The 26,701-nt window shown below is 45.0% G+C and overlaps 1 protein-coding gene across 3 annotated transcripts in view; it reads left to right on the top strand.

The window, feature by feature from the left end:
• LOC119446256 (6-phosphogluconate dehydrogenase, decarboxylating) overlaps positions 1-25,789 on the top strand; it is a 56,144-nt gene extending 30,355 nt beyond the window's left edge. For 2 of the 3 annotated variants that reach the window (XM_037710639.2, XM_037710640.2), the window contains exons 2-12: positions 8,308-8,383; positions 10,700-10,844; positions 13,151-13,370; positions 15,077-15,143; positions 16,513-16,647; positions 18,059-18,184; positions 18,618-18,681; positions 21,905-22,032; positions 22,642-22,775; positions 23,988-24,210; positions 25,511-25,789. In XM_037710639.2, the coding sequence (XP_037566567.1) occupies positions 8,308-8,383; positions 10,700-10,844; positions 13,151-13,370; positions 15,077-15,143; positions 16,513-16,647; positions 18,059-18,184; positions 18,618-18,681; positions 21,905-22,032; positions 22,642-22,775; positions 23,988-24,210; positions 25,511-25,630 (1,438 nt within the window). In that variant the 3' untranslated portion in view covers positions 25,631-25,789. Of the gene's footprint in view, positions 1-5,969; positions 6,212-8,307; positions 8,384-10,699; positions 10,845-13,150; positions 13,371-15,076; positions 15,144-16,512; positions 16,648-18,058; positions 18,185-18,617; positions 18,682-21,904; positions 22,033-22,641; positions 22,776-23,987; positions 24,211-25,510 lie in introns of those variants that run through there. The other variant, XM_049664040.1, reaches the window with a different exon arrangement.
• The last annotated feature ends 912 nt before the right edge of the window (positions 25,790-26,701 follow it).

The following is a 26,701-nucleotide window of genomic DNA, read 5'->3' as shown; positions in this document are numbered from 1 at the left end:
ACAGAGGCTAAGCGTGGACTGAAAAACACCAATTTGCATGCAGCGATGTTTGGCTCGACGCTTGCAGCCCGCTGTTTTCCGATACGCTGGTGGTACTGCGAACTGTAGCAATTTTTTTTCTTTCTTTTTTTTTTTTACATTTTGTCAATCTTCGTACGCCTGTGAGCGCTTTATAAGCCTTCTAATAACCGATTGCCTCCTGGCGTTTGAAGCAGCGAAGTTTTCGTTTTGCTTGTTGTGCCAAAAGGCAAAGTACTGTTTTTCACGAAGCGTTTCGAAACGAGGGATGGCGGAGCTTAATATATCGACATGTCTGCAGCGGCCAAAAGCCCCACCCATATGTGGAAGTATTTCGTTTCAATATCTTTATCGCATACTGCAGAGTGAGCCTGTAAGCAACTGAAGCCAGCGTTACCGCAGACTATTTTTGTTGGTTGAAAGCTTCGAAGTTCTGATATGTACACATGTCGTTGCTTTTATATTCCGTTTTGTTGGACCATATAGTTTCCTACAAAATGTACCTGAAAGGACTGTGACGGTGCGATTGTACAATTACCATGGGTATAGATAAATATTAGGCGGATTTGTCTAATCGCCGATATTGTGGCTTCAGACGTACTTGTGCCGCTGTTTATTACGCTTTTAGGTTTCTAAATTTCGAAGCGCTCATAGTTTTCTAAACACACCAAGACAATTGGTCTCTGTGCTCACGCGTAATCATCGCGAATTAATGCATTTATAAAGGAATATTTTAGTAGAACATAATAAACTTGCGAACTCGCAAAGCCGTTTGAAGCCAGTTTTCATCAATTCCGTATACTGACTGAACCGCCACGTTTGCTGCTTACATATATACACTGTATAGCGCCACAGTTCCCTCAGTGTTTTTTTTTTTTTTTTTTTGTGGGAAACACCGTGTATACGGCAAACTAGGCAGTGTATTCTTCGTGCGCTTCGAAACATACGAAAGCCGAAGTCAACCACCTGTAAAGAAATATTTTTTAAAACTAAAGTTTCTTTCGTCATCAACCACTACTGACTTGATGCGAACAAGCGCCCCTGTTCGTCTCATTTTACTGGCGTGCTCCTTGCGTCTTACTTCTTATACGCGAAGCCTCCCTGCATATGTATGTCGTTAGCTGATGGCATTCTCGTTCCAGTAGTAGAATAGACGGTTTCGTGCACGCAACAGCAGCGAGTGTGCGGCCCCAAGAAACTTCCGCTGACGTGCCTTCCGGTCACGTGCGTACTACATCGGAACAAAACGCGATTTTTCAACTCGTTTCAATGTACGGAATGTCCCTCTTTTTACGTTTACCGATAAAAGGCGCATAATGCCTCAAGACTGATGCTTATCATTTATCGGTTAACCTACGGCACACTCGACTTGTAAAATTGTCGTTATGTATACAGAAGAAAGGTGTTGAAAATCTGCGGCCTTCTGTTTTAACGCACTTCCTGCTACTCGTCATTGCCCCCTTTTTTTGCCTGCTAAGTCGTGTTATAGTACGTGTACTTCTATTTATTTTCAGTGGAATTCTTTTTTTTTTTTCCTCACTCACTCTTTGGTTACAGCGTACGCACGCCGCCATTCGCGCACCTGGTTATACCTCGGGGCATGGTGTTGCTCCAGGGTAATTTTGGCTAAGATGTATGCAAGCTGTCGTTCGCAATATCTCTACTCGTGCCCAAGAGCCCTCGCCCCTTATTCACGCTAACCCGAGGCGTGCTGCGCGGTTTCTCTTCTATTTTTTGCTTCGTGTAATGAATGCCCAGCGCACCTTCGATTACGGGCGTCTCTGTATAGGTTATATCCGGGCGTGTGCATGCCAAAAGACAGCGACCCGGAAAAGATAAAAAAGCAAGAAAATCGGCAAAGAGCTCAGTCTTTATAGCGTGAAGCTGAAAAAGCGCCTGTTAACGGCCCTCGGCAATAATCGAGGGACGCCCGTTTTTCCTTTCTGGCACAAGGCCGCAGACACACTCGGCAACGGCAAGGTTTGCGCCGAGTTCGACGCACGCTACGCGGCCCTTGCCTTGCTTGGCTTGACTTGGCCGTCGGTCGTCTGGCGTAACCGCTCGCACGGTGCGTGTGTGTGTACATACGTGCGGCCTTTCGGGCGCAGACGGGCGGTGGTGCGCGATTAGCGGTGCGCGCCAGTAATCACCGTTACGTATATCGTGCGTTTTTCTTTCTCTCTGCGTGCGTGTTGTGGGGGCGCACGTGCTCGTGGCCGTTGTCTTTTTTTTTTTTTTCCTCGTGCAGCATTGCAATGTATTCGCACACTGCGCCTGCCGATCTTATCCGCAGCAGTGCATAATCGAATGCAGTGTCGCTCGGCTCTATATCGCAGTCTTTTGCGGCCATGGGCGCGCGTTTCGAGCCGTCGTCTGCACAACAAGCAGACGATGGCGAGGCCTATACCGAATACGTCTGCTTTTTTGAGCGACCGGACATCTCCAGTCTTGAAGAATTGTCTAGGAGAATCGCTCTTTCTATATTTACGTTCATTTTAACGCAGACGCGGTAGGTTGGACAAGTTCGTCCGTATAGCTTGCGCTTTCAAACGCAGAGTTGCTCGGTGCCTTTGGTGTGGTTTTCATCGTCGTCTGCAACAAACAGACGGTTAAGAACCGCTGGCATCGTCTGTTCGAGAAAGATTCGTCGCCTGCAGATATCAATCAGCCAGCACTCGGATCTCTTGTTTATTATGCGAGTGATGTAGACAAATGCGATATCTAAACTCGTCCTCCTTCTAAACATTTTAAATAGGTCTGCGTTGTCTCTGCCTGCGAGATTGCACACTCAGTCGCACAAACTATAGCGGACGACGCAAAACTGTCTGTGGCGCTTTTCCAGCAACTGTCGTAAGCCATTCTCTGCAGATTCGGTCAGCATTTCCATGCAGCTTGGAGAAGTATAATTTTTGCAGGTTTAACAAGGCGCACGGCCTATATAGACGGGGCAAAAGAAGGTAGGACGTATAAGGTGTGCGCTTCTTAGTCCTGCAAATATGAACCAACTAGTCCAACAAGACGTCATTTTAAAGTATAATTTTAATGCGCGCTAATTAACTACCTAGCTTAAAGCCGCTCGCCTTAAGCGTTTTTTTTTTTAGTTTTTGTTGTCTTCAGGATAAGAGGCATATATGTGACCCAGGCGCAGCTCTTATAAATAACTTCAATTCACGGGTTCGCGCTGGCTGTGAAGCTTAGTGATGTCACCAATACGCACATTCACCTCCATCCTATTTATATCTACTGCAGGACGAAGGCCCCTCGTAGCGATCTCTAATTGCCCTTTTTGCGCCAGCTGATTCTATTGTTATGCCTGCAAATTTGTTTCCGCTTCCGCCGTAACCAACCGGGCTCGGTCCTGGTTAACCTCCCTGCCTTTTATTTATCATTCTCCTCACTCTCTCTCCTAATTTCGTCACACTACTCAATTCTCCGCCGTCCTGGAGTGCGCTTCCCTTCCGTTGACACCCATTCTATAACTGTAATAGACCATCGGTTAACTACCCTACGCATTACATGGCCTACCAAGCTCCATTTTTCCCTCTTAATGTCAACTATAGAATATCGGCAGCCCCCGTTTGCTCTTTGATCCGCACCACTCTCTTCCCGTCTCTGGACGTTACGCCTATCATTTTTCGTTCCTTGATATTTTCTCGGTCTTAAAGTTAAGATTCTTTGTTAACATCGGTGTTTCTGCCCCCCCCCCCCCCCCCCCCCCCCTGTATTAATTACCGGTAGAATACAATGATTGTACACTTTCCTTTTCAAGGATAGTGGTACGCTGCCGGTCATGACTTCGTACGTAATGCCTGCCGTATGCGCTTCAATCCTTTCCTTTTTTTATTCTTCTTCTTCTTCTGTAGGCTTCCTTCTCATGATCCGTTACCTCTTCGTTTAATTAGCCTGGATAAACGTACTCTTGCACGGATTCTAGAGGCTGAGACGGCCCATCACGAATTCTTGCTCTCTTGCTATAGGCTATTGAACATTACCACGTATTATTCTTATTCTGAAATGACCGGTGGAAAACAGGCAGGCACGCAGTGCCCCAGTTTACGAGACCCTGCTTTTGCCACACTGCACGCAACAATTTTAGAGCGATCGAGCGCGCAACTGAACGTGTTGACGGCTCTATTTTCAATCCTATATATCGCCTCGCTTTTCTATACCGCGCTTAAGCAATATGTTTGCCGTCTTCGCGCATGCTGCGAATGACAAGTAGTATTTATTATTTTCATGTTTTTCTAAACCGACGTTTTCCTTCTTGGGCTATATGGCCGGCCAAGTATGCTGCGTTCGCAAAGCCGCTCTGAGCGCGTTTGCGCAGTTCACATTGAGCGCGCATGGTTGGTCGGTCGGCTGGCCCATGCAAGCGGCGAGCGCACAATAGACTTACACAGACCGACGAGGCGCGCGCTCGTTGCGTCGCATCTCTGGCCTCCATCTCGGACATCGCGAGGAGGACTGTTTGGGGGGCGAGCCGCTCCTTCCTGTCGAAAGTCTCGCTCTAAAAAGGGTGTCGAGAGACTGTCGAGGACGGGGAGAAAAGAAAGCCGCGCTGTTGATTCGCTCGGTCGTTTTCTCGCTTCGGCCGCGCTGTTCCAGCTATCTCTCCGGTCGTTGTCGTGTACGTGTTTCGGCCTTTTCTGAACTCCCTCTTAAGCGGCTCCTAATGGCACCGTATACATATACCGGCTTTTTTTTCGAGCGCGCTCGTTACGAATGAGTTGGCGCGCACGCGCGCCTTGTTGACGTGATTTTCTTGAGCGCCAAATTAGCAGCTGCCGTAAGAGTGGTTGGTAAGATGCGCAGTGAATGAGAGCGGGATGAGCTTATTTAACTCGAGGACCCGAGAAGTTTTTCGTCGCGTTGTAGCGATGAGAGAGGGGGGAATCTTTCGTCTTCACCGCTTTTGCGCCAGTTTGTCCCCGTTAGCGCGGAAAGGGTGTCCGAAGGGTGTAACTTGTACACCCTTGGCATCGTTGTAGAAAAGAAAAGGACCGTTCGGGTACTGGCGAAGCAGCGCTATTCATCAACGCAAGTTTCGAGCGAGGCGGTTTTGTTTCGGCTTGCTTTCCAGGCGCTGCTCTCCTAATGACCGAACACACGCAAACTGTCGTTACGTTCGCGTTCAGTCGTGGCAACGGGGTCAAGGACTTCCTTTGTCTTTGTCGCCATTTCATCACTTCTCTTGGATGGTAATTACTTCAACTTATTTGCCCGCATTGAAGGATAAATGCGCATCCGTATGAGAGAATAGGAGGGAGAACCGACGCTTATTCGAGCTGACGTGACCACGCTTTGGATACCGAGTATTTCGTGTAACTTGAACCTTAAACTTCGAACGAATGCTGACCTCACGTGGGGGAGTCACAAAAAATAGACTGGGGGCCACCGAGCCGATGCATTGTTATATATACGATGACAGCGAAGGCCTTTATGATACATCGTGACTGAATTTGGCACCTCGGCGGTCACCCGCCCTGGTTGCGTAGTGGCTATGGTGTTGGGGTGCTAAGCACGAGGTCGCGGGATCAAACCCCGGCCACGGCGGCCGGGGTTTCGATCTGGGCTACATGCGAGAAACACCCGTGTGCTTCGAATTAAGTGCACGTTAAAGAACTCCAGGTGGTCCAAATGATTCCGGAGTCGTCCACTACGGCGTGCCTCGTCAGAACGTGGTTTCGGCACGTGAAACCCCGTAATTTAATTTTAAGCGCCCCAACTCTAAACTAGCGTCCGGGGTCCGAGTACGGCGTTTCAATCGCCGCGCACTCTACGTGAAGCGGCCACGTGTGCCGCACGAGGCTCTGGCGCCATATCGCCTTCGTACGGTTAGAACACCGAAGAGCTCGAGCGCAGCGCGAAACGTTGCCATCGCGTTCAATGATTTGCCTGTGGGCGAAACTGCCAATTCGTTGTTCTGCCGCCCGCTTCTTGGACAATCAATCCCTCGTGTTGTGGGTATGTGCCATTGTCTGGGATCATCATCACCGTGCTCTCAACCCGAGGCGTCGGTGGAGGAGTTTCTGGAGCCGCCGCCGCGGCTGAAGCGGCGAGGACGAGGTAGTCCACCGCGATGGTGGACCGGTCGCTGTCGCTGTCGCCGCGAGCGTTGCAGAGGTTCCAGCCGAGCGGCTGCCCGTGTCGCGCCTGCACCAGCGGCGATGAAGCTCAACCAGTGGATGAGAAAGTAGGCGAGCCGCCCGAGTACGCCATCGCCTATAGCGCTCGCTCATATACTTTTGATCGCGTACATGCAACCTGCAGTGCCTTCCTATACTCAGCGCGTAAGCTGCTGCCGTTTCGCGTCACGTGTAACGTCGCAAGTGCCGTTTTCGGGTTAAAGGGACGCAGAGGAAAATAAGTCGAGCTAGATCGATAGATTATTCGTCTACAAGTCTACCCATCGCTTCCTTTGTTCCAACAGATCACTTCGTTGCGTAGAATATTGTCGCCGAAGGTCCCGCTGCTGCTCCTCAGTTTGAACAGCCCGCCCCGAACTGACAGTTGACGTAATCTCTACGCGACCTCCCTCTTTGCCGCTCTCTGTGAATCAGCCAGTGCTGACGTCACGCGAGAGGCACCATAGTGCGCAACAGGTGGCGCCACTCCGATTTTCTCTTTTCGTCATTTCCTTGCCCATATGGAAGCTCTGCTTTAGCTAAGAATGAGCAATTCGTTATTACAGATGACTCATCTTTCAATGTAGCTCGATGTAATATTTTCGTTAAATGTTCCCAAGCATCCGTTTCAGATGATGGGGTTTTGGAAGCTAGGGTGCGCCTCCCATGATTCAACTTCGATGTGGGCTGATGTCTGTTTGTGATGTCAGCCCTTTGACACACAGGCACATATTAGGTCCCTGGCAGTCTCTATTCGCGCACTATCAAGCCCTCGATTTTTTGTTCGTTGGTTCGCTTTCAAAGCGCTATAGCTATAATTAGAAAAGCCCGCAGTGAAATCAAAATGAGACGCCAGACTTCATCACTGAAAAGGCCAAAAGTGAAATCAAGATATGGTCGTGCTGTTCTATTTTTCTTTCTTTTTTTTTCATTTTGATTTGCCCTCCTTCGTCTAGGGCATTTCCCTCCTTCTCCCTTGCAGAGTAGCGTGTAGGCGAATATTTTATGCTTGCAAATCTCTCTGCTTTCAACAAAAGGGCTCCCTAAGTCCTCTCCAGATATTCCTTCCTGGACCTACCTCGGAGATGGTGCTTCACAATTGTTTCCTATTTTTTACCTCTCTTTTAACAAATGGCAAACTGCACATTGAGTAAGTGAATTTCCTTGAAGAAACTTCTTTGCAATGTTTTGCAAGTTTCTGTTGCGCTCTGGCGAGATTCATCCGTACTTGTTTGATATGTAGATGAAACTGATGTGTGCATGACACTGTTTGATCGGCAGTATACTTCTGCTTCAGACTAGGCACTTTGTCCACTTTAGTGGCTGCCACTTTCGTGGAACATTTCTCCGATGCTTAGTGGTTTTATAACTTTTTTTTTACTGCACTTTGGGTTTGCACCAATCATGAGGATTTAGCAAGCTGTCATGCTTGGAGAAATTGCTCCAAAACAATTTCTTATAAATTTTACTTTTTACACATTGGCTGTACTTGTGCAATGGATGTACACGCGACAGGTTGATACGTCAGTGATCATACAGCGAAAGAAGTTGCAATTTCTGCTGTTCGTGAAATGGCTGACCAATCAGTTCAGTCTAATTAGTGCTTGCTATCTGGATTATCTGAAATCAAGACACACACAATTGCTGGAGCAGTGTCCGCAAATTTTTAGGCGTGTCACGCCATTATTGCAGCATGCGAGACTTCCAAAAGCAAAGGCTAACACCTGCTTGCAGTTTGCAATGCACCTGTGTTAATGCTTGCAAGGTATTTTGTTGCACTAGCAGCATATGGTTACAGTCTACTACCCTAAAATGCTGCTTTCTAGCCTTGGATTAGGCCATTGTACTTTCCTGCTAATAATGTGAAAGTTTACTTGAAGCCATGCATGGTGGACACACATTGAAATATTTTTGAGAACAGAGGAAGAGACAAGTGCAGTTTGGAGCCAACATTTCAGCAAAAATCCGTTTGTCAAAGCATTTGCACCAGACATACACCTCTTGGCTCTATTAAATCTTGTCTCTATAAGTCTTCAGATATTCTACATACATTACATTACTACATTAGATGTTTTAGACTTGAACATTACAGAGATGCAAGAAAGGTGCCGTTCCACTGAATATCTTGAAATAATTAATGTGTACCTGTCTTTTCTTTGTGCAGGGCAGACATAGGCCTTATTGGCCTGGCGGTCATGGGACAGAACCTGATCCTGAACATGAATGACCATGGCTTTGTGGTGAGCATTCAGAACTTTTTGTTGTATGTGGTCTTTTGTCTCTAGCCAGTCTTTCTAGTCATGCACGTAGACAACAGCGCATACGTTTAAAGGTTGCTGTATTAAATGCTCACATGTAATAAAGCAGACTATTGACTTTACTGTCAGACGTCAATACGAGTTATCGGATATAAGGAATTACTGGATATAAGGAAGCAAACTTTAAATGTTTTCACCGATATCGGCATGTAATGAATGTATTCTTATAACAAATACCGGATGTAACGAAAGTAGTATTTTCGTGTCAAAGGTGACATCATACATCGTACATCATGACATCAACATACTGTTATGTAAAAATAAATCGTAATATATTTTACTGTATGTTTTAGTGTGGGGACATGGGTAACATGTGATTATTCAATTTATGATGACATGAGATGCATATAGGCTACCGCACTAACTTCTTATATAGTCAGCAATGCAAAACACCTCTAAGAGCTCTCTCTCAGCCCGTTATACACATCTCGTGTAAGACACAACACAATAACTTGCACCTTTGTATTCCTGTTAATTCTACCATTTTCTCTTTTGTGCTCTCATATTGCAATAGGGGGTTTCAGCGAACACTTTCAAAAATTTTTAAAGGTTGCCTGTGGCAGATAACACAATTCTAGCTCATGAGCTGGTCTAGAGCTCGAAGAGGCGGACATTACCTGCACAAAAAATTGAAATGCATAATCGACGAATGAACAAAAATTTACTAATTAAGTTTTTAACTAATTACCTTATGACCCGTATTGCAGTTTACAAATTATAGCCATGGAGTTCGCAAGGCGAATCCACTTGGGACGAATTCTCAGGATGACACGAGTTTCGAGATATTAAATCCCGAAATTTGCGCAGAAATGCATGGCTGTTCTTGTGTTTGTCGAACGCACGACCTTTGGTGGGAGTCGAACCCACAACTTTTGGTGTTAGGTGAAGTTGATTAAAGCACTCGAACCCACGACCCAACATGTAAATATGGGCGAACCGGCCATATCCCCAATTTGGATTCCAATTGACATCGCGAAGGAAGCGAGTCAAACTCACTACCCACCTTTGGTGTTAATTAAGGTAGAGTTAATTAAGGCACTCGAACCCACGACTTTTGGTGGGAGAAAACAAGTAATAGGAAGTAACAACGCATTAGAACGAAAATGTCAAGTAATGTAATGAATGTCTCGTGAGCGGGCAGGCTTTCTTTCGCCTTCATCCTCTTTAGCGTATGCCGACAGTGGCTGTCGACTTTTAATTCTGTATCGGATTTGCTTATGTGTTAAAGCTGTATTGTGACATGTTACCCTGTCACACTTGGACACTAAGACACTTGGGGCAGGTGTCATTGCTTTCTCGACTTGCCACTGATATTTTCCATTGTGGCTTGGAGGTCTCACCACTACATTTATGATGTCACAGCTACTTGTGGCTTCTTCGCAGCAAATGAGTCTACCTTCTAGTGTTTGAAGTACCAGAGTGTCGTCTGCATGGTTGGGTATGATGAACTATTCTTGGTAAGTTTTGCAACGAGTAAAGAGCTGCGAGTTCTCGAGATTCAAAGCTATAAGAAACGTTTAAAGGGGCCCTGAACCACCACTCGGGCTTGGTGAAATAACATAGTCCGCGGGTAGTATACGCTGTTGTGAACATCCCAGCCAAGTTCTGCTGTCGCACGTGGTCCGTGGAGCTCGCAAGCGGAGCGCGAAGTTATCTTTCTCTCAAACGCTCTTGTTTCAAAAACCCCATGATCCTCGCTCTTTTCTGTGTGCTTTATTTCGTAATAAAGCACACTCCAATACGCGGCTGCTATTGGTCGCTGCGGTCGGCTACTTCGCGGCCGCCGCGAGGTGCCGCCACGAGTCCACTGGCTAAGCGCACTGCGGCTCGCTGAGGACAACCGCGTTTGGCTTACGTTTAGCGTGTCGTAGGCACCAAAATCGGAAGTCCAAAATGAAATTTGAACTGCGCGCCACGGTGACGTCTCGGAGGCAGAGCGTTGTGGCCCGCCCCACTTAGCCGTAGCCTTCGCAGTGCAAGGCATTGAAGGAGGTAGGGCAGCACAACGGAGGCAGTGTTTGATTGCTGATAACTCCCGCTACTGCTGAACGCATTGAAATACTTTTTCCTGCAAAGGGATGCTGAAATAACCTATTTTCACTTCAAATGTCTTTCTCCACTTCGATAAAAAGTGTTTCAGGGCCCCTTTAAAGGCATAAAGGAACACATCGCTTCTTGTTGCATCTTGATAGTTTTGTCTGTCTATAATGCTTTGAAATTACCCCTTTTTCCCCCTAGGTATGTGCCTTCAACAGAACGGTCGAGAAAGTGGACGAGTTCCTCAAGAAAGAGGCAAAGGGGACTAAGGTTATCGGTGCCCACTCCCTTGATGAATTTGTCTCCAAGCTCAAGACTCCACGCCGAATTGTTCTGCTTGTCAAAGGTCAGGCTATATTTTGTGATGCCCAGGCAGCGAGGCTCAATTGTGGATGATCTGCCTTAGTGTGAAATGATGCCTTGAGAAGATGCATGCTTGCTTGTAATGATAAACAAAACAAAGATGACCCTGTATCGGCTTGAATTTCGTACATGCTGTTATGTACCTTAGGTTTACAGCAGAATGTCGTGTAAGCTATGCTTGGCATTACCGGGTTCGAATTGAAGCACAGGTTGGGAGGTAGTCTTATTGCGAATGCGATAGCAATTATATGGATACAGGCGCATTTTTGCCGTTGGCGTCGCCGTGATGTTTCGTATAAAGTCCAGGGGTGATAACGTCACTGTCGCCGCGCGCCGTATGCTGTATCAGCGAGTGAAAGCGCGCAAGGGGGAAAAGCCGGAAGTAAGCGCGCCGGTTTCAGAGGAGGAGAGGGAGGAGGGAGGGCGTTGTACTCCCGCAGCAACTGCGTAGTTCCGCGGCCGCGCGCGCCATATCTTGAAAGCGATCTGCATTGAGGGCAGAGTTTAGGTGCTTCGACGGCTCATGGCTTTGTGCGTGGTGCGTTTTCGCCGCTCAATTTGCGTTGAAGAAAAAGACAGCATGAAGGTCACTTAGCTCGCTGCTGCTGCCGCGCTTCCTCACGCTAGCGTTTTGACAGCGAGTGTCCGCGCTGATTGAGTGTAATGGGTTCATGTTTGCCTGTGTTCGCTGACACCATGCTTGTTAATTTAGTTAGTAAGCGACTGTTTGCTTGTTTATATGGCCGATAAAACTGCTATCCATACTTTGTATAGCTGTATCAATTTACTATCGCAATCGATGCTTCGCCTTTCTGGCGAAACTGCCACTTTTTCTTTCTTGCTGGCCTTGCACAACATCATGGTGCTTCAGAGTAAAATAGTGTTCAAGCGTGAGTCCACCATAAAAGGAAACTGTAGTCATGTGCAAATTTGCTGTAAATAAAATTGACCGGTGCCAACTCACTTGAAAATTCCAGAGGCATTGAAAAAAGAAGCATCGAAAAGGTAATAACTTGATTTTATGGAATAATACCAGAAGTAAACTCTGACATGCATATAAAGGGTGTTTTTTTAGTTTCAGCAAACTTAAAAAAATTGCCTGTGGCAGATAGCACAGTTCTAAGCTTCTACTCTGCCAACAACCGCGCTCGTCGCTCACCCGCACCGTCTCTTATCTCCACACGGCTCTGACCTTTATGCGCCGTGCACTCGCCGCTCAGTTTCCGTTGAAGCGATAGACCGCACTGTACCTTCGCCCGCTGCGGTGTATGCGCTTGCTGCCAGCGTTTTGACAGTCGTGTCTGCAGTCATTCAGTGTGATCTATTCATGTTTGTTGTGCGCGCTCACACCACGCTTGTTCATTCAGTTAGTAATAGTCGGGCCACATTTTCCAACGCACGCTACACATGCAATGCTGCCCGGATCGGCAGTGCAGCACTACAGGTGTGTCCCTTCGCACGCGCTGCCCACGGGAAGCGCTTCTCATCAACACCACCGTTTCACACGCGCTTTCTCGTGGTCATCGAGTCTCTCTTCATGTTGGGCGCTTTCTCGTGGTCATCGAGTCTCTCTTCATGTTGGTCTACTTACGCCGCAGCACACCTGCTTACTTAATCAGCTCATGTTTACTACAATTCATATTGCTACCAAAGCCGCTCACCTTTCTTCGTATGACATTGCTGTGTTGCTATCGCATTCATTACTTCGCCCTTAGGGCGAAACTGTGACATTTTTTAACATCAACTTACTACCGAGCCAGACGAGACATCAAGCCATCAATTTCAACATGCGTATCATGCTGTTGTGGCAGAAGTAAGCATCATAATAAATGAGCAATAAACACTTGACTGAAAGAATGTACTTCACCTGGCTTTAATATTTGGCACATTAGCTCAGGAAGCTGTTGCTCCAACTGATTGTGCATGAGAACACAGGCGAGCAGAGTGCATATGCTAAATCTTAGGAGATCAGCATATCTAACGTCATTCATTAGCAGCTGTGGATGAAAGTTGAGCAATCCAGTGCTAGAAAATATAGCACAACAACCTGCAGTTGCAACAAGATGCTAGGAAGCATCGTTCGCATGCATGAAACATTTAGCAACGGAGCTGACGAAGAGGATACTCTAGGGATGTTTTTTCCTCGGCAGCTGGTGTTGCATGAAAGTACTCATTATTGACATCGCTGTGTCATGAAAATGTTTTCAGTTCCCTCTTACACTTCCTCGCAAATTGCATTTGAACGATCGAGTGTCAACGACGATGCATGCAATTTTCACTTTTGGACAGCTGGAGAGGCAGTCGACGGCTTTATCAACAAGCTGGTACCTCTGCTCGACAAAGGCGACATCATCATTGATGGTGGCAACTCGGAGTACCAGGACAGCGAGCGCCGCTGTGAGGCCCTCAAAAGCAAGGGCATCCTCTTCGTGGGCTCTGGAGTGAGCGGCGGTGAGGAAGGTGCACGCCAAGGCCCGTCGCTCATGCCTGGCGGCAACCCCGATGCCTGGTGGGTCCCGTCTAGCTCTTAGCTGAGATTCCTGTCAATTAGAGTTTAGTATAATGAAATGATCAACAGTGGTTTAATGAGGGAAGCTTCAGGCTGGAGTCAACATTTTGACAAAAGGAGTTGCCTCTGTCAGGGACTCGCCTTTATTAGACGAGTGCCTATGTCGAAATGTTGGCTTCAGGCTGACGTGCTTGCCTTGTCTTCCCACTGTTATAATCTCCATTTCCCCATGATCCCTTTGTTTTGTTCAGATAACTACGGCAAAGCCACTTATAGTGGTAATGATCCATGTTGTTTACTGCACTTCATATTAAATGGGTGTCACATCACCCTGGATACAGTGATCTGTTAATGATCAGATTGATTTTTTTTCTTACGGGGGGTCTGCATACCAATGGAGATGGAATGCTTTGAATGCTCATTAAAGAAACCCTGGATGGTCAATTTATCTGCAGCTCTCCAATCTATAGTCTCTCACATCCGAGGTGCCACATTGTGATAACACTCATCAGTCAATACATTTTTTGGTCCTCTTTTTCATGCGCCAATAATTCACACTAATGCTATCATGGCTTTGCATGAATCCAGCTGCCAGTCGCAACAGGCTCCTGTAATGAGTGACACTTTTTTGTTTTGAAAACAATGTCTAATATCATTCCCTTAGGTAATGTTGTCAAGGTAGGATTATCCACTCAATTATAAAACATGTCGTTTAGTAACAGTAGTGCAGTGTTTCACCATCTCCGCAGGCATAGTAGAATTGAAGCTCTTTTCCTCGACTTTCACGTAAAATGAAAAGATCCTTTAGCAGCCTTTCTCCCACCTTTCTAGATTTTCTGTTTTCATTGTTAGGCTAAAAAGAGTACTAACAAGCAAAATTTAATTAGCTACTTATTTGCACAAGCAGAATGGAAAAGCCTGCTATCATTCAATGCTGCAACTTTTTAAAAGGATGTCTGGAACATTCTGTAATTCGTTAGCATTTTGAAGCTGGAATGCTGGTTTAGTTGAAAACCTGTAGTTAGAGAACTGAGATTCTTAGACTGTGTGCACAACAGTCAATCCATATTCCCGCTAGACAGTTGCTTGATAGTTCACACATTTTTATTGCGATAGCAAATGTATAGACACTCCAAGCATGTTTTCGCTGTCGGCATTCCCATGAGGATCATATATTTAGGTATATGTATGCTATATGCTTATTCATGCCGTATATGCGGTTATATTGCTACACTATTCTATCACTACGGTTGATCATGCCAGGTCTTACGTTCTCGACTAAAATATTCCTCGGGATTTTGAGAAAGGTGGCCCATAAACAATTGTCATGAAACATAACATTCACAGCGCATGCCTTTTATCTTAAATCTTGAAAGGCTAACAATTAGTATCAAAAGTGCAAAAGAATATCGGTTATGAAACTGAAAGTAATGTAATTTTACGGGCAGTGTAGTGGTGCCTGTGCCATATCACGGTGTGTTAAAGCTTTTAATCATGACAGTTTATGTTGGTCGGAGCTGTGTATAGTTAGAACACCGCCCAAGAAGTTCAATCGAAATGCTAAAACGTGCTATCGCAGTCGGCGCTTCCCCTACGGGCGAAGCTGCCCATTGTTTTTTGACGCACTCTGGGAAATTGTGCAGCAAGTTTTGGATTCTGGCTTAGAGACCATTGTTTTGATAACTGACACTTTGCATTTCTTTCAGGCCCCACATCAAGGAAATCTTCCAGAGCATTTCTGCAAAGGCAGATGGAGAGCCATGCTGTGATTGGGTGAGTAATTACGATTTGTCCTTTAAAGAGGCACTAAAGAGCTCTATTAAATTATGCTTCTAGAAAAAAGCCATTCCTTACCGTGAAGAAGGGGTCTTCAATGCCAGGAAAAAATTAAAGACGGATGGCGATGCCGCTTTGACATTTCTGCACTAGCTCGTTGTGATGTCATGGATTTTCATTCTCTGCTACGGCCTAGTTAATTTTTTATAGATAAAGATGGACTACATTGCATTCTAAAGGAGCCAAAGACTGAACTAAACAAAGTGTAATAAGGTTTACTGTTTCAAATGGGCCAAAAATGTGAAATTACATTGAGTTCTATGGCATCACACAGATGCTGACATTGTGGTCATGGCGAGAAATTGAACATAAAAGTTGTAGTCTTGCCTTCATTTTCTGTTTTAGTAATCATCGTTGTACTGCGAGATCAATGAAAATGGAGTTTTGAAAGAATAATTCATCAGTCAGAGCTAATTTAGTGTCTCTTCAGCATCCTTTTTTAGACCAGTTTCTTAGATTTCACAATGTGAATACCTTTCTTTTAATGAATGTAGTAATGATGGTTTATTGCTGCTTAGGCAAGCAATTTGTACTTCAGAGGGGTGACCTACCACTCGTCTACAAGAATTGGCAGAATATACAACGGGTAGCGAATATGTAGGCATGGACTAAATGAGCCGAGTGTAAATTTGCAGCATGAAGTGTGCCTACTGCATTTGCTGCCTTTGTGGACATTCATGAACTACTTATGTACGTGTGGAAAAACTCTTACATGTGAACACTTTGTGCCTTACGGACTGCGAACTTTACCCATGCACGTGCTTCGAAAAGTTGTTTAAATGAAACAACTTTCTAAAGTGGGGGGTAAAATGTCATATGTAAGTGCCGCGAGGTGCCGCTAGAGGATCGGAGCGGCCACCCAAGCTCTGGGAAGAAGTGAACGGGTACGCGAGCGTGGCGGCACGAGGCGAGCTCGCAGTGTTCGAGCCAGGTGGGCAGCAGTTCCGAGCTCCTGGGAAATTGCTGCAGTAAGTAAGCGAGTTTGTGTGTACCTGTGGATTTAGGCCATGCCAAAGAAACTGCACAGGAAAAACTTATTCTCTCTTACATTCGTGTCTGACTACTTTAACTTGTAAAAGTAATGTCTTGTGGAGCTCTAGCTTTGTGCTGACATTTATGTCGAGTTGCTTTAAGGTTTGGACATGGTTGAGGGCATGGTGGAAGTTTACTTGAAGCTATAGTCATCCCTCATAGTGAGTGGGTTATCTCGCAGACACACACATAATTTTGTCCTATTGTCCTCAGTGCTTCCTTATGTTGATTGTGTCCACCTTCTCAGTTTAAGCTATGATGTATTTTTGTGCAGGTTGGTGACGGTGGCTCGGGTCACTTTGTCAAGATGGTCCACAATGGCATTGAATATGGTGACATGCAGCTCATCTGTGAGGCCTATCACCTCATGAAAAACGCAGCTGGTCTGAACCACGACCAGATGAGCGAGGTGCGTTGCGGAGTGCCAAGTGCACAACTGTAACTGCCTGGCTGTTGATGCATGTTAGCGCTTCATGTATGGTTTGCATGAGCGCTCTGTGGTCGGTGTGCCTAGTAGTACGTGATTGGTATAGTAGGTCAGTCAGAAGGATCTTAGTTGATGAAATGCAGGCTTGTACCTGGTGTAGATCAAGGGATGATGTCACGATGTGAGGAAAAAAGTTTCATGAGGTTGTCATTATTCCTGAGGAGCTGAGCCCTCCCTCCAGAAATGCATGACCATGACTGGATTGAACAGGAACAGCTAGCAGATTGTTTCACCGATTGCGTGCAGTGCCAATTTTCATCCAAATCAATGAACCAGCTTTCTTATAGGTTGCCTACACTTTTTCATGGGTCCCCATGATGGCATATTTATAAAGCAGTTGGTGTGCCCTTTAACATTAACAGTCTTAAAGCGAAGCATTATTTGCGAACCCTCCCGGACTTTCCCGACTGCCACCTGCCGCGGTGGCTTAGCGGCTATGGTGTTGCGCTGCTAAGCATGCAGTCGCGGGATCAAATTCCGGTTGCGACGGCCGCATTTCGAGAAGGTCGAAATGCAAAAACACCAGTGTTCCGTGCATTGGGGGCATGTTAAACATCCCCTGGTGGTCAAAATTAATCTGGAGTCTCCCACTACGGCATGCCTCATAATTAATCAAATCGTGGTAATCAGAATTCATTCATTGATTCTGAATAGCTCACACTTAAAAAAGAACTATTTGCATTACGTGCTTGATGGTGGGATTGAGCCTCTGTCATCCAGCAGAGCAACCCGATGCTCTAACCATTAGGCCACAATCGCTCGTATACTTCTGTTGTGCCAATGCCAACTAGATTTTTGAGATCTCGGTGCGTGTCACACTGCGTAGCACGGGTGTGCGAAAGCACATGTGCGTGCATCAGTTTCCTTTACGCCAAAGATGCAGGAATGAAACAGTCCAATTTGTAGCATTTGCTTAACCAATTCCGGAAGGCTTCGCTTCACATAGGTTCCCAGATGTGCACTATTTCTGCATAACTGCATAAGTTGTTGTTCGAAGGTTTCGAAGATTGATATTTTGCCGAAGGGATGCCAACACATGTGGCGAAACAGCATGGTCGTGAAGGAATTGCCTGTAGCAGGAGACAGTTCTGTACGTTTGGAACCGTTCACTGACCCATGCTTATGAGCAGCAGCAGTTTTTGTTGTCCTTGTGATGAATAGATTTTTACTCAACTTGAAAAACTAATGCATTACTTTACGTCCATGCATGTGGCTTCAAGTGCATGCAAGTGCAGCTTGCAGGACTTTGCATAACTTGCTCAATGCATTGATTTTCACTGATGCAGGAGCCAGGTTCCTATCAGAGCAATGAAAATTTTGTTGTTTCTTATAGGTTCTTGCCAAGTGGAACAAGGGTGTTCTTGACTCATTCCTAATTGAAATCACAAGCAACATTCTCAAGTTCAAGGACACTGACAATGAGCCCCTTGTGACAAAGATCAGAGACTCTGCTGGGCAGGTGAGCCTATATCTGACTTGTTTGCCTTTGCTTTTTAGTTTTGTTCATGTTGTCTTGGTCAAGTCCCATAATCTTTGTTTTGGGTTTGATGGTGCAGGGGCTGTATTTTGTGAAGGATTGGTTCTCCTCTAGTTCTAATCATTGCTTATTCGTCGTGCCAGGTGGTTGATCCTGGAAATGGTGGGAGTGCAACTTCGTTGAGCCAGTAATTGATGGCGAAAAAAAAAAAAACCCTACACAAAGTTTAGCTCCTGGACACGATTTTTTCATTCTTTTTCTTTTTTAGTTCGTATTGATAAACCACTTCAATCAATTTTGTTTATGCATTGGAAATGTGCTTTTCCCTTGCAAATTTTTTTAATACTGTTTTTTACCATGTCTGCGTCCCTCGTAATGCAATATTGCATTGTTGTTACTGTTTCTTGACGTGCAGAAAGGAACAGGCAAGTGGACAGCAATATCTGCACTCCAGCATGGAATTCCAGTTACATTGATTGGTGAGTTCCTCTTAAAAAAAATTGTACATATAGTGCACATTGCAGTGCACTGCATTTCTGTGGGTGAACTGAAGTGCGTCATAAAAACAACCACGAGAACGTATTTTGTTCTTTGCCCAAAATGTGGCAATTCATTGATTTGTTCTTCATAAGTGATGTGACAGCCAGCTGAACCCCCCCATGCTGTTCAATTACTGTCTGGCGTTTGAGACATGGGGCCTATGGTGAGTTTCGTGGCTTGTACGATGGAAGTGATTTGGGAGAGACTGCCTGTGGTAGTGATGAATGGAAGGCAAGGTTGAAACAGATGAGTGGTAGTACAGCATGGCCATGGCGATGTGCAATGAGATAAGCAAGAACCTAAACCTTTTATGCGTGGCTCACTGAATGATCCCATATTTTAAAAGGAGCATTGCGCAGGCTAGGCTGCTGCTTCTTTCTTACCTGGTATTTAGTCCCTATGGGTGAGCTCGTAGCCACAAATCTAGAAAGAAACCATTGTGGCTATGAAAGCGATGACCAGTTTCGGTCAAATTGTACAATGTAGGTATTGGCCCCTATTTGTTCACATACAATATCCGCATTGTGGTTGATTTGGCAGTTATCTCAACCATTTGAGAAAATGCTACAGGCATTGCAGCGTACTGCATAGAACTTTGTGACAGAAGAAAACGTTGGGAATACTTTTGTTTTGTTTGAAAGCCCTGATAAAAATATGTGCTGCATGTGTGAGAAACCAAACAAAAAATATGCAAACTTGTTCAAGTTATCATGGAATTCAGGCTAGCTTTTTTTTTTTTTTAGGGAGGTTGCTGTGCACTTTAGGTCTGCAAGCCAAGCTTTATGCAGGTTTTGTGAAATATTAAATACCTGCCGTGGTAGCCCAGGGGCCATTAGCCCCAAGAACGACCTACAGGGGCACTGCGAGCGCCGCTTGCGTAATGTCAGGGCATGGACTCGCCGTGCCTACCGTCTGCTACAGTTTGTGCTAAACCGGCTTTAGTTTGAGCTGTGTCCGGGCGCCTCCGGCAGTGTTTCCATTTGTTCGCTCTCATTCCCTATGCTAGTACAGTTATGACGGTCCTTACAAATATATCTTTACAATGTTTTTATTTGTAAAAATTTATTCAAAGAGCTTATTTCTTGTAGAACAATATATTATTCATCAAAGGCAACGCTACAGTGCCAACCGATATAGCTTAGTCGAGAGCATTGCGGGTTTTTCATGTGCGGTTTTACTCTGCAGTTCTAGTTCACGTGAATAATAAAAGCATCAACGCAAAAACACGGTATAGAACAGTCCAGTTAAGCGACCATACTTGACATGGTGCAACAAGTATGTAATAAATCCTGGCTGTATATGACTTCGACAGTATTTATTTGGATTTCAACCCGCTAAACCACATTTGCTCACGACGAGTAGTTCATGGTATAATATTGAACTTTCGCATTTTTTCACAAACGTTTGGCAGTAGCACAAGTAGTGAAATAACACCGCAGTCTAAATTCTGCCTGTGCTGCTTGCTTTTTGAACTGCTTCTCAATATTAGGCCGTTCTTCGCCAGTTAAATTTAAGTGCCGGGAATTTGAAGTAAAGCTAGTTGACACTTTCAGGTGTTTGCAGCCTAGAGAAGGCATCGACCTATATTTATTCCTCTTTCAGCACTACATGTTCAACTCTGTTCTGCAATGAACAAGTGCTTGTTACGTAAGGAACCGTTATGACGGATCCGTTTGTTGAAACTGACAGAGCTGCTCGGCCAAAATATTCGGGCGAAATATGCCTTTTAGATCGTATGGCTGCAGCTAGCAAGAAGCCGAAGCCTCATTCAATAGTAGTATGGGACACATCGAAGATATCATCATTCACCGGTGAAGGGGAAAAATCAAGTGAATTCGTGAAGTTTGTGGCGTCTTCTTTATGAGGCTGGTATAGGAGGTGGTCTTTTATGAACTGGATCAAGTGAATAGCTCCGAATTTGTTTAATTAAACCACAGAGGTTCGAGACATCGTGATGCAGAAGGTACTTTGATTTTCCTCTTCAAGATGCTGCACTTTAGTGCCTTGAGTTTACTTTAGGTATTGTAACTGGCACTGTAAAGAACTGCTTTGTGGTTTCAATTCAAAGTTGTAGTGAATGATTGGGTCTCGTGAACAATGCGTGCCTCGCAATAATTCCATAACGACTGTTAGTTGCTTCTTTTGTAGAAGGGGTGTGCCTTATTGTCGATATAAAGGCTGCTGCAGGTCGCTTGTAATGGTGTGGCTCTTGATCTTAACCACGAAACTTTTCTTTTAGGTGATTGCTGTTATGGTATTCGTGAAGTGTACACTAATATACATGATGAGCAGTCGTGTTAAATGCTATGAACAATGCTTTTTCTGGGTGCCTGTTTTGGAGAACGGTGAAAGTAGCAGTCATTTCTTTTCATACGAAATGTGTGCTTAACTTTTTCTTTTACACATTATTGCAGTGCCTACGTTTGACTAAAACTCACCAGCGCACTTATAATCTTGATGGAAGCTTCACAGGCAGTATTCTACCACAGATTTATGATGGTGACACCAAATGCCAAGATTGCTGTTCCATGTAAAATACAATGTCTGCCATGAGGAAGTGGTAAAGGAATGTTATGTTTCGAGCGAAGCATCGTATAAAATATTGCATGCTGAATTTGCAGACAGTCTATTTATGCAAAATTTATGGACAGACATGGCCCACCTCTGCATTGAAACAGCCGTAGACCCATTACTTCAACGCTACATCTCTTGATATCCAAGTCGCAAATTTTCACGATTCATGTGGTTTCGAAAAAAGAAACTGCAGTTTAGGTTTGAAAGCAGCCTAAACGCCCTTCCGGAAGTATGGCTGGCGTACTTAATACCCGAGCATGCATGTAGCGATCGAGCACATGCAGCAGCTGAATGAGCTGGAGCGAGTGGCATCCTGGGCGTGATGTCACTCGCAAGAGGGTGCCACTCCAACTTCTTGCCTGCTGAGCTTGAGGCCACAAGTGCGATCCCGGTAGCAACGGTTGCATTGTGATGGTGGGGAAATGCAAGAAACTCTTGTTTTCTTGGATTCAGGTACACATTAAAGGAACCCAGATGATCAAAATTAATACCCTGACAATGATACGACTCATAATCATACTGTGGTTTTGGCATGTAAAACCCCAGAACTATTTTAATAATGTATACCTTTTCTATTGTTGTTTGCAGGAGAGGCTGTATTTGCCCGTTGCCTGTCTTCACTCAAGGACCAGAGGGTTGAGGCGAGCAAGATTTTGTCCGGCCCTACTGGAAAGCTGACTGGTGACCCCACGGAGTTTGTCGAGCACATTCGGAAGGTGAGCATAATGCACTTCTTCAGCCTAAGACCGATCCCAGTTTCGTCTTGTAGCAGATACGGTATGGACTTGCTGTACCGAAAATTTGCAGATAAGTAGTGCCAATTTTTGCCACAAAGCTAAACTATGTCTACTGCTTGAAAAAGAAAAAAACATCTTGGTTGTTTTGGTTCTTTAGGGCTTATTCTAGCAGCATACATTTTGTTATGACCGAAAAAGCATAAACTGTTTAAAGGTTGCTTCAACTTATTTATTACACAAATCTTTAATGCACACTGTTCTTGTTGAAGCGAGCTTTCATCTTATGCCTGCTGCAGTGGTACAGTGGCGGTGGTGTTCTGCTGATGGGGTTGAGGTTGCGGGTTCAGTTCCCTGCCGTCGTGGCTACATTCGGTTATCAGCAGAATGCGAAAATTACCCTGTAGCAAGCTTTAGGTGCCCATTGAGAACCACAGGTGGTCGCATTAATTCGGGGTCCTTCACTGTGGCACATCTCATGGCCTCTGTGTTGTTTTGGGGCTTCAAATGCAATCAGTCGACCAGTAAATGAAAAAAAAAAAGATTGATACATTGTCAGTCAATCAAATCCTTCATCTTGTGCTCTTTCAGGCACTGTATGCTTCCAAGATTGTGTCCTATGCCCAAGGCTTTATGCTTCTGCGAAGTGCAGCCCAGGAATACAAGTGGAACCTTAACTACGGGGCCATTGCTTTGATGTGGCGTGGTGGCTGCATTATCCGGAGGTGAGTATGACTGATCTTTATGTGCAAGTGCTATTAAGACATTGTGTCCAACACATGGCGCAGATATTTCATTTGTGATGCTGTGATTGTGCTAAACCAAAGCACTCTTTGCAAACACTCCCAGACTTTGCTGATCGTGGCTGCTGCTATCTTGCCAGATAGCTGAACACAGGGCAGCACATAATAAGTGCATAATTTCTTTATTAAAGTGAAGCTTTCTTCCCTTGTTTTCCATGGTTTCTCGCTGAATAATGTGGGCTGATCCTGAAGACAGTGTAATGGCAAAGTGGGCTGATCCCAGAGATAGTGTAATGAAAACGACTGATCCTAGAGACAGTGTAATTAGTAGACAATTGGTCGTTTTGGGGGAGGTACATTTCCATTTATCGAGCTTTCCAGAAGGTGGCACAGATACATACTTTCAATAGTTGATTCTCGACAAAATGAATTAACTGATGTTACAAAATAAATCAGTCTTACTGATATCAGCATGTAACAATTATATGCTTATAACAAATATAACTGATATAACCAAGGTATTTTCATGTCAGATGCGACTTTGCTATAAACAGTTTCGACGTGCTTATCGTATTTATGACACTTCCAGATGCTCTAAATTATAAATGCTATTAATTGTACTCATTCTGGAATCATTCCTATGAGGTAGGGGCATTGTGACATTGTAAGTATTCTGTTTGCTAGCACTAAGCAGCTACGGCGTATTAGTACAAGAGTACAATGATTGGTTTGCCCAAAATATAGCATCTTATATGTTTTCTTACTATGCCTGAACAGAAACATAAAATTAATTGGCCACTTTTGAAAATCATAATTGCTGCTTGTTGTAAAATTACAACTAATCTGAGTGTTTATTAAAATAACCTTTGTGACCTCCGGTTACATTTTGCTTCCTTAAGGTGTGTGTGTGTGTGTGTGTGTGTGTGTGTGTGTGTGTGTGTGTGTGTGTGTGTGTGTGTGTGTGGGTGGTGTGTGTGTGTGTGTGTGTGTGTGTGTGTGTTGAAAACACCCTGACATTTCCTTTGTTATAACTCCGCTTTGCTTGTGCTGAAAGCTAGTGATCGAAGTCCTCTTGTCACTTGCACTGTCACTTTTGGCTGTCACTTTTCTCAGTTTTGTTGTTAAATGAACAAAGGGACTTCCGCCTTAGGTTAATCAATCTTTTATATTTGCATTCTTATCGTTCTCCCTCAGTGCCTTCTTGGGCAACATCAAGGCAGCCTTCGACAAGAACCCCGCACTGAGCTGCCTGCTGCTCGACAGTTTCTTTGTGGATGCCATCCGCGACTGCCAGACTTCCTGGCGCCATGTGGTGGCCACTGCTGCACAGCTAGGCATCCCCACGCCAGCATTCAGCACTGCACTGGCCTTCTACGACGGATTCCGCTCGGACACTCTGCCGGCCAACCTCATTCAGGTGTGCCTCAGTAGCATGGTAGACGATATGCAAAGCCCTCTGAACGGTCTTTTTCGAAGTAGAAAGCAAAACTCTAACAGTTTAGACTAAGATTACTCTTCCAAAGCTGCATGTAGGTATATGTATCCCCTTCAGCATTATGAAATAGGAACATCCACAGCGACTTCAAGAGGCTGTAGTGGCTAAAAGCGCATGCCCTGCAAGAATTTGCTCAGTGAGACAAGATGTTTGATGGGAATGAGAAAACACTTGTTTCGTTTTGATCTCTGGTTTGAATATGCCATATTATATAGCAGTGACATGTTAAACACGAAAAAGCATTAACTGGCGATGAAGCTTACTTGCAATATGCGATTCAGACTTGAAGTCATGCACAGCCGTGTGCACCGAGATTAGAACAGGATAACTTTAAAACCATCCTGGTTATAGAAGTCTAAATATATTTTCGCCTTTCTTTTTTTTTTTTTGGCGCCCAACATTTTGACAGCAGTTGGCAAACAAAACATGCTTAGGCTTATACAGTTGCATTATTTAAAACTTTATTCTCTTGGACAGTACCCTTCACGGTGGCTCACCTAGGCGGGTATTGTCCAGTCTTCAATGCACGTCAAGGAGCCCCAAGTGGTTCAAATTAACAGAAGCTTATTTTCTAAAAGTTTCGATAAACTTCCTGCTTGGGTTAAATACCATGAAGCTTTATGCTTGTAGATAAAAGTAATGCAAGGTAAAGATCTATTGTTCAGGAGTTCGCATAATCCAAGTGGGACATCCTTATCGTTATCCTTATCTTTCCTAGCTGTAAGCAAATCAGCACTGCAGAAATTTGCACCCACTGTGGCAGCGCAGTGGCTAGGGTGTTGCACAGCTGAGCTCAAGGTTGCGGGTTCAGTCCAGGCCAAAGTGGTCACATTTCGATGTGGACTAAATGCGAAAATGCACGAGCACTTAGGTTTAGGAGCATGGTAAAGAGCCCCAGGTGGCCAAAATTAATCCAGATTCTCCTCACCTAAGCTGGCCTCATAATCGGATCATGGTTCTGGCACGAGAAACCCCAGAGTTATATTTTTCGAATTTTTCCAGCAATCTGAAAGTGGGGGGTTGCTTCATGTATAGCATGAAGCTACAGAGGAAACTCAATACGGCTTCTTCGAAAATAAAGGTTCTGGGTTGAAGAAAGCTTTGGGCAGTTCCTCACTGTGATAGTTTCTACTGGGAACACTTAAAAACCAGGAAAACACTGATGAAGTGCTAGTAAGTGGGCACAGCCTTACATTACAGTCCACGTGTTCACTCGTTTCAGGCCCAGCGGGACTACTTCGGGGCGCACACGTACGAGCGACTCTCCGAGCCCGGCAAGTTCATCCACACGAACTGGACCGGTCATGGTGGCAATGTCTCCTCGTCGTCTTACAACGCGTGATCTCTGCGGCCTCGGCCAATCTTGCCTCCCTGCCCTTCCCCCTCCCCTCCACACAAGTGGTCCTCTCCTCCTCACCCAGAAGGCTTGTCACTTTTTGACGCCAGTTTTGAAATATAGTAGTCTTATATTGTGTTTAAAATAAAGATTTTTAAAGTACAAGTTGTGTGTAGTATATATATTGTTACGGTTAATGTTGAACCGGCTTTATTTAAAGGACGAGGTTGATGGTGCAGTCAAAATGGCGTCCAATGGCTGCGCCAGCTAATGTCTTCCTCTTCTGTTCAATGCCTTGTATCTGCGCAAAAATGCACAATTTGCGAAGGTAATAAATTTAATCAATACAATAGTGTAAATGTAGATGATTGGTCGCTTTATAAGCGATAAGAAACAATTTAAACAACAATAAAGTTAATCGGACAGCCGTTCCCGGCAGGCCGCCTTGAAAGCTTACTTCCCCGCATTGCGTATTTGTGTGCAAAGAAGCCTGCTGTGGGGATGCTGAGTATAAAGATTTCTACAAGTGATAATAGTTTAACAATAAATGAGTGGTGGCGTTAAATAGAACGCTGGTGACGTCGCCATCCCCACCTCGAGGTTGCAACGAAAAAAGAGAATATAAAAAAATGGAAAGACAGCTGTGGTGAAACAGATTGTGACTGTGTTCTGGCTCAGTTAATACTCAGTTAATGCTCTGAAGGCGCCAAGCAGCTTCCTGGCAACTCACCTCCACACCGTTTAGTACACTCATTTCATTTCTTTGGCACCGGAGGAACGATGGGTAGACATGCACGAGCTAGGAAAAGCAAGTTAGCAAAAGCGAAGTAACAGCCGAGCCAAAAAAATGTCGCAGTTTCGCCCGAAAGGCGAAGCATCAATTGCGATAGCAAATTAGTAGAGCTATTCGGAGTAGGGATCTTAGTTTTATCGGCTGCATAAGCTTGGACACACTCGCTTACTAACTGAATTAACAAGCGTGGTGTCAGCGCGCACAAGCAAACATGAATAGATCACACTGAATGACCGCAGACAACGACTGTCAAAACGCTGGCAGCAGGCGCAGCCGCCGCAGCG

Source organism: Dermacentor silvarum, chromosome 3, assembly GCF_013339745.2.
Source record: "Dermacentor silvarum isolate Dsil-2018 chromosome 3, BIME_Dsil_1.4, whole genome shotgun sequence".
Taxonomy (NCBI): domain Eukaryota; kingdom Metazoa; phylum Arthropoda; class Arachnida; order Ixodida; family Ixodidae; genus Dermacentor; species Dermacentor silvarum.
Note: the sequence above shows the minus strand (reverse complement) of the source record. Positions and strands in the feature narration are given on the sequence as shown.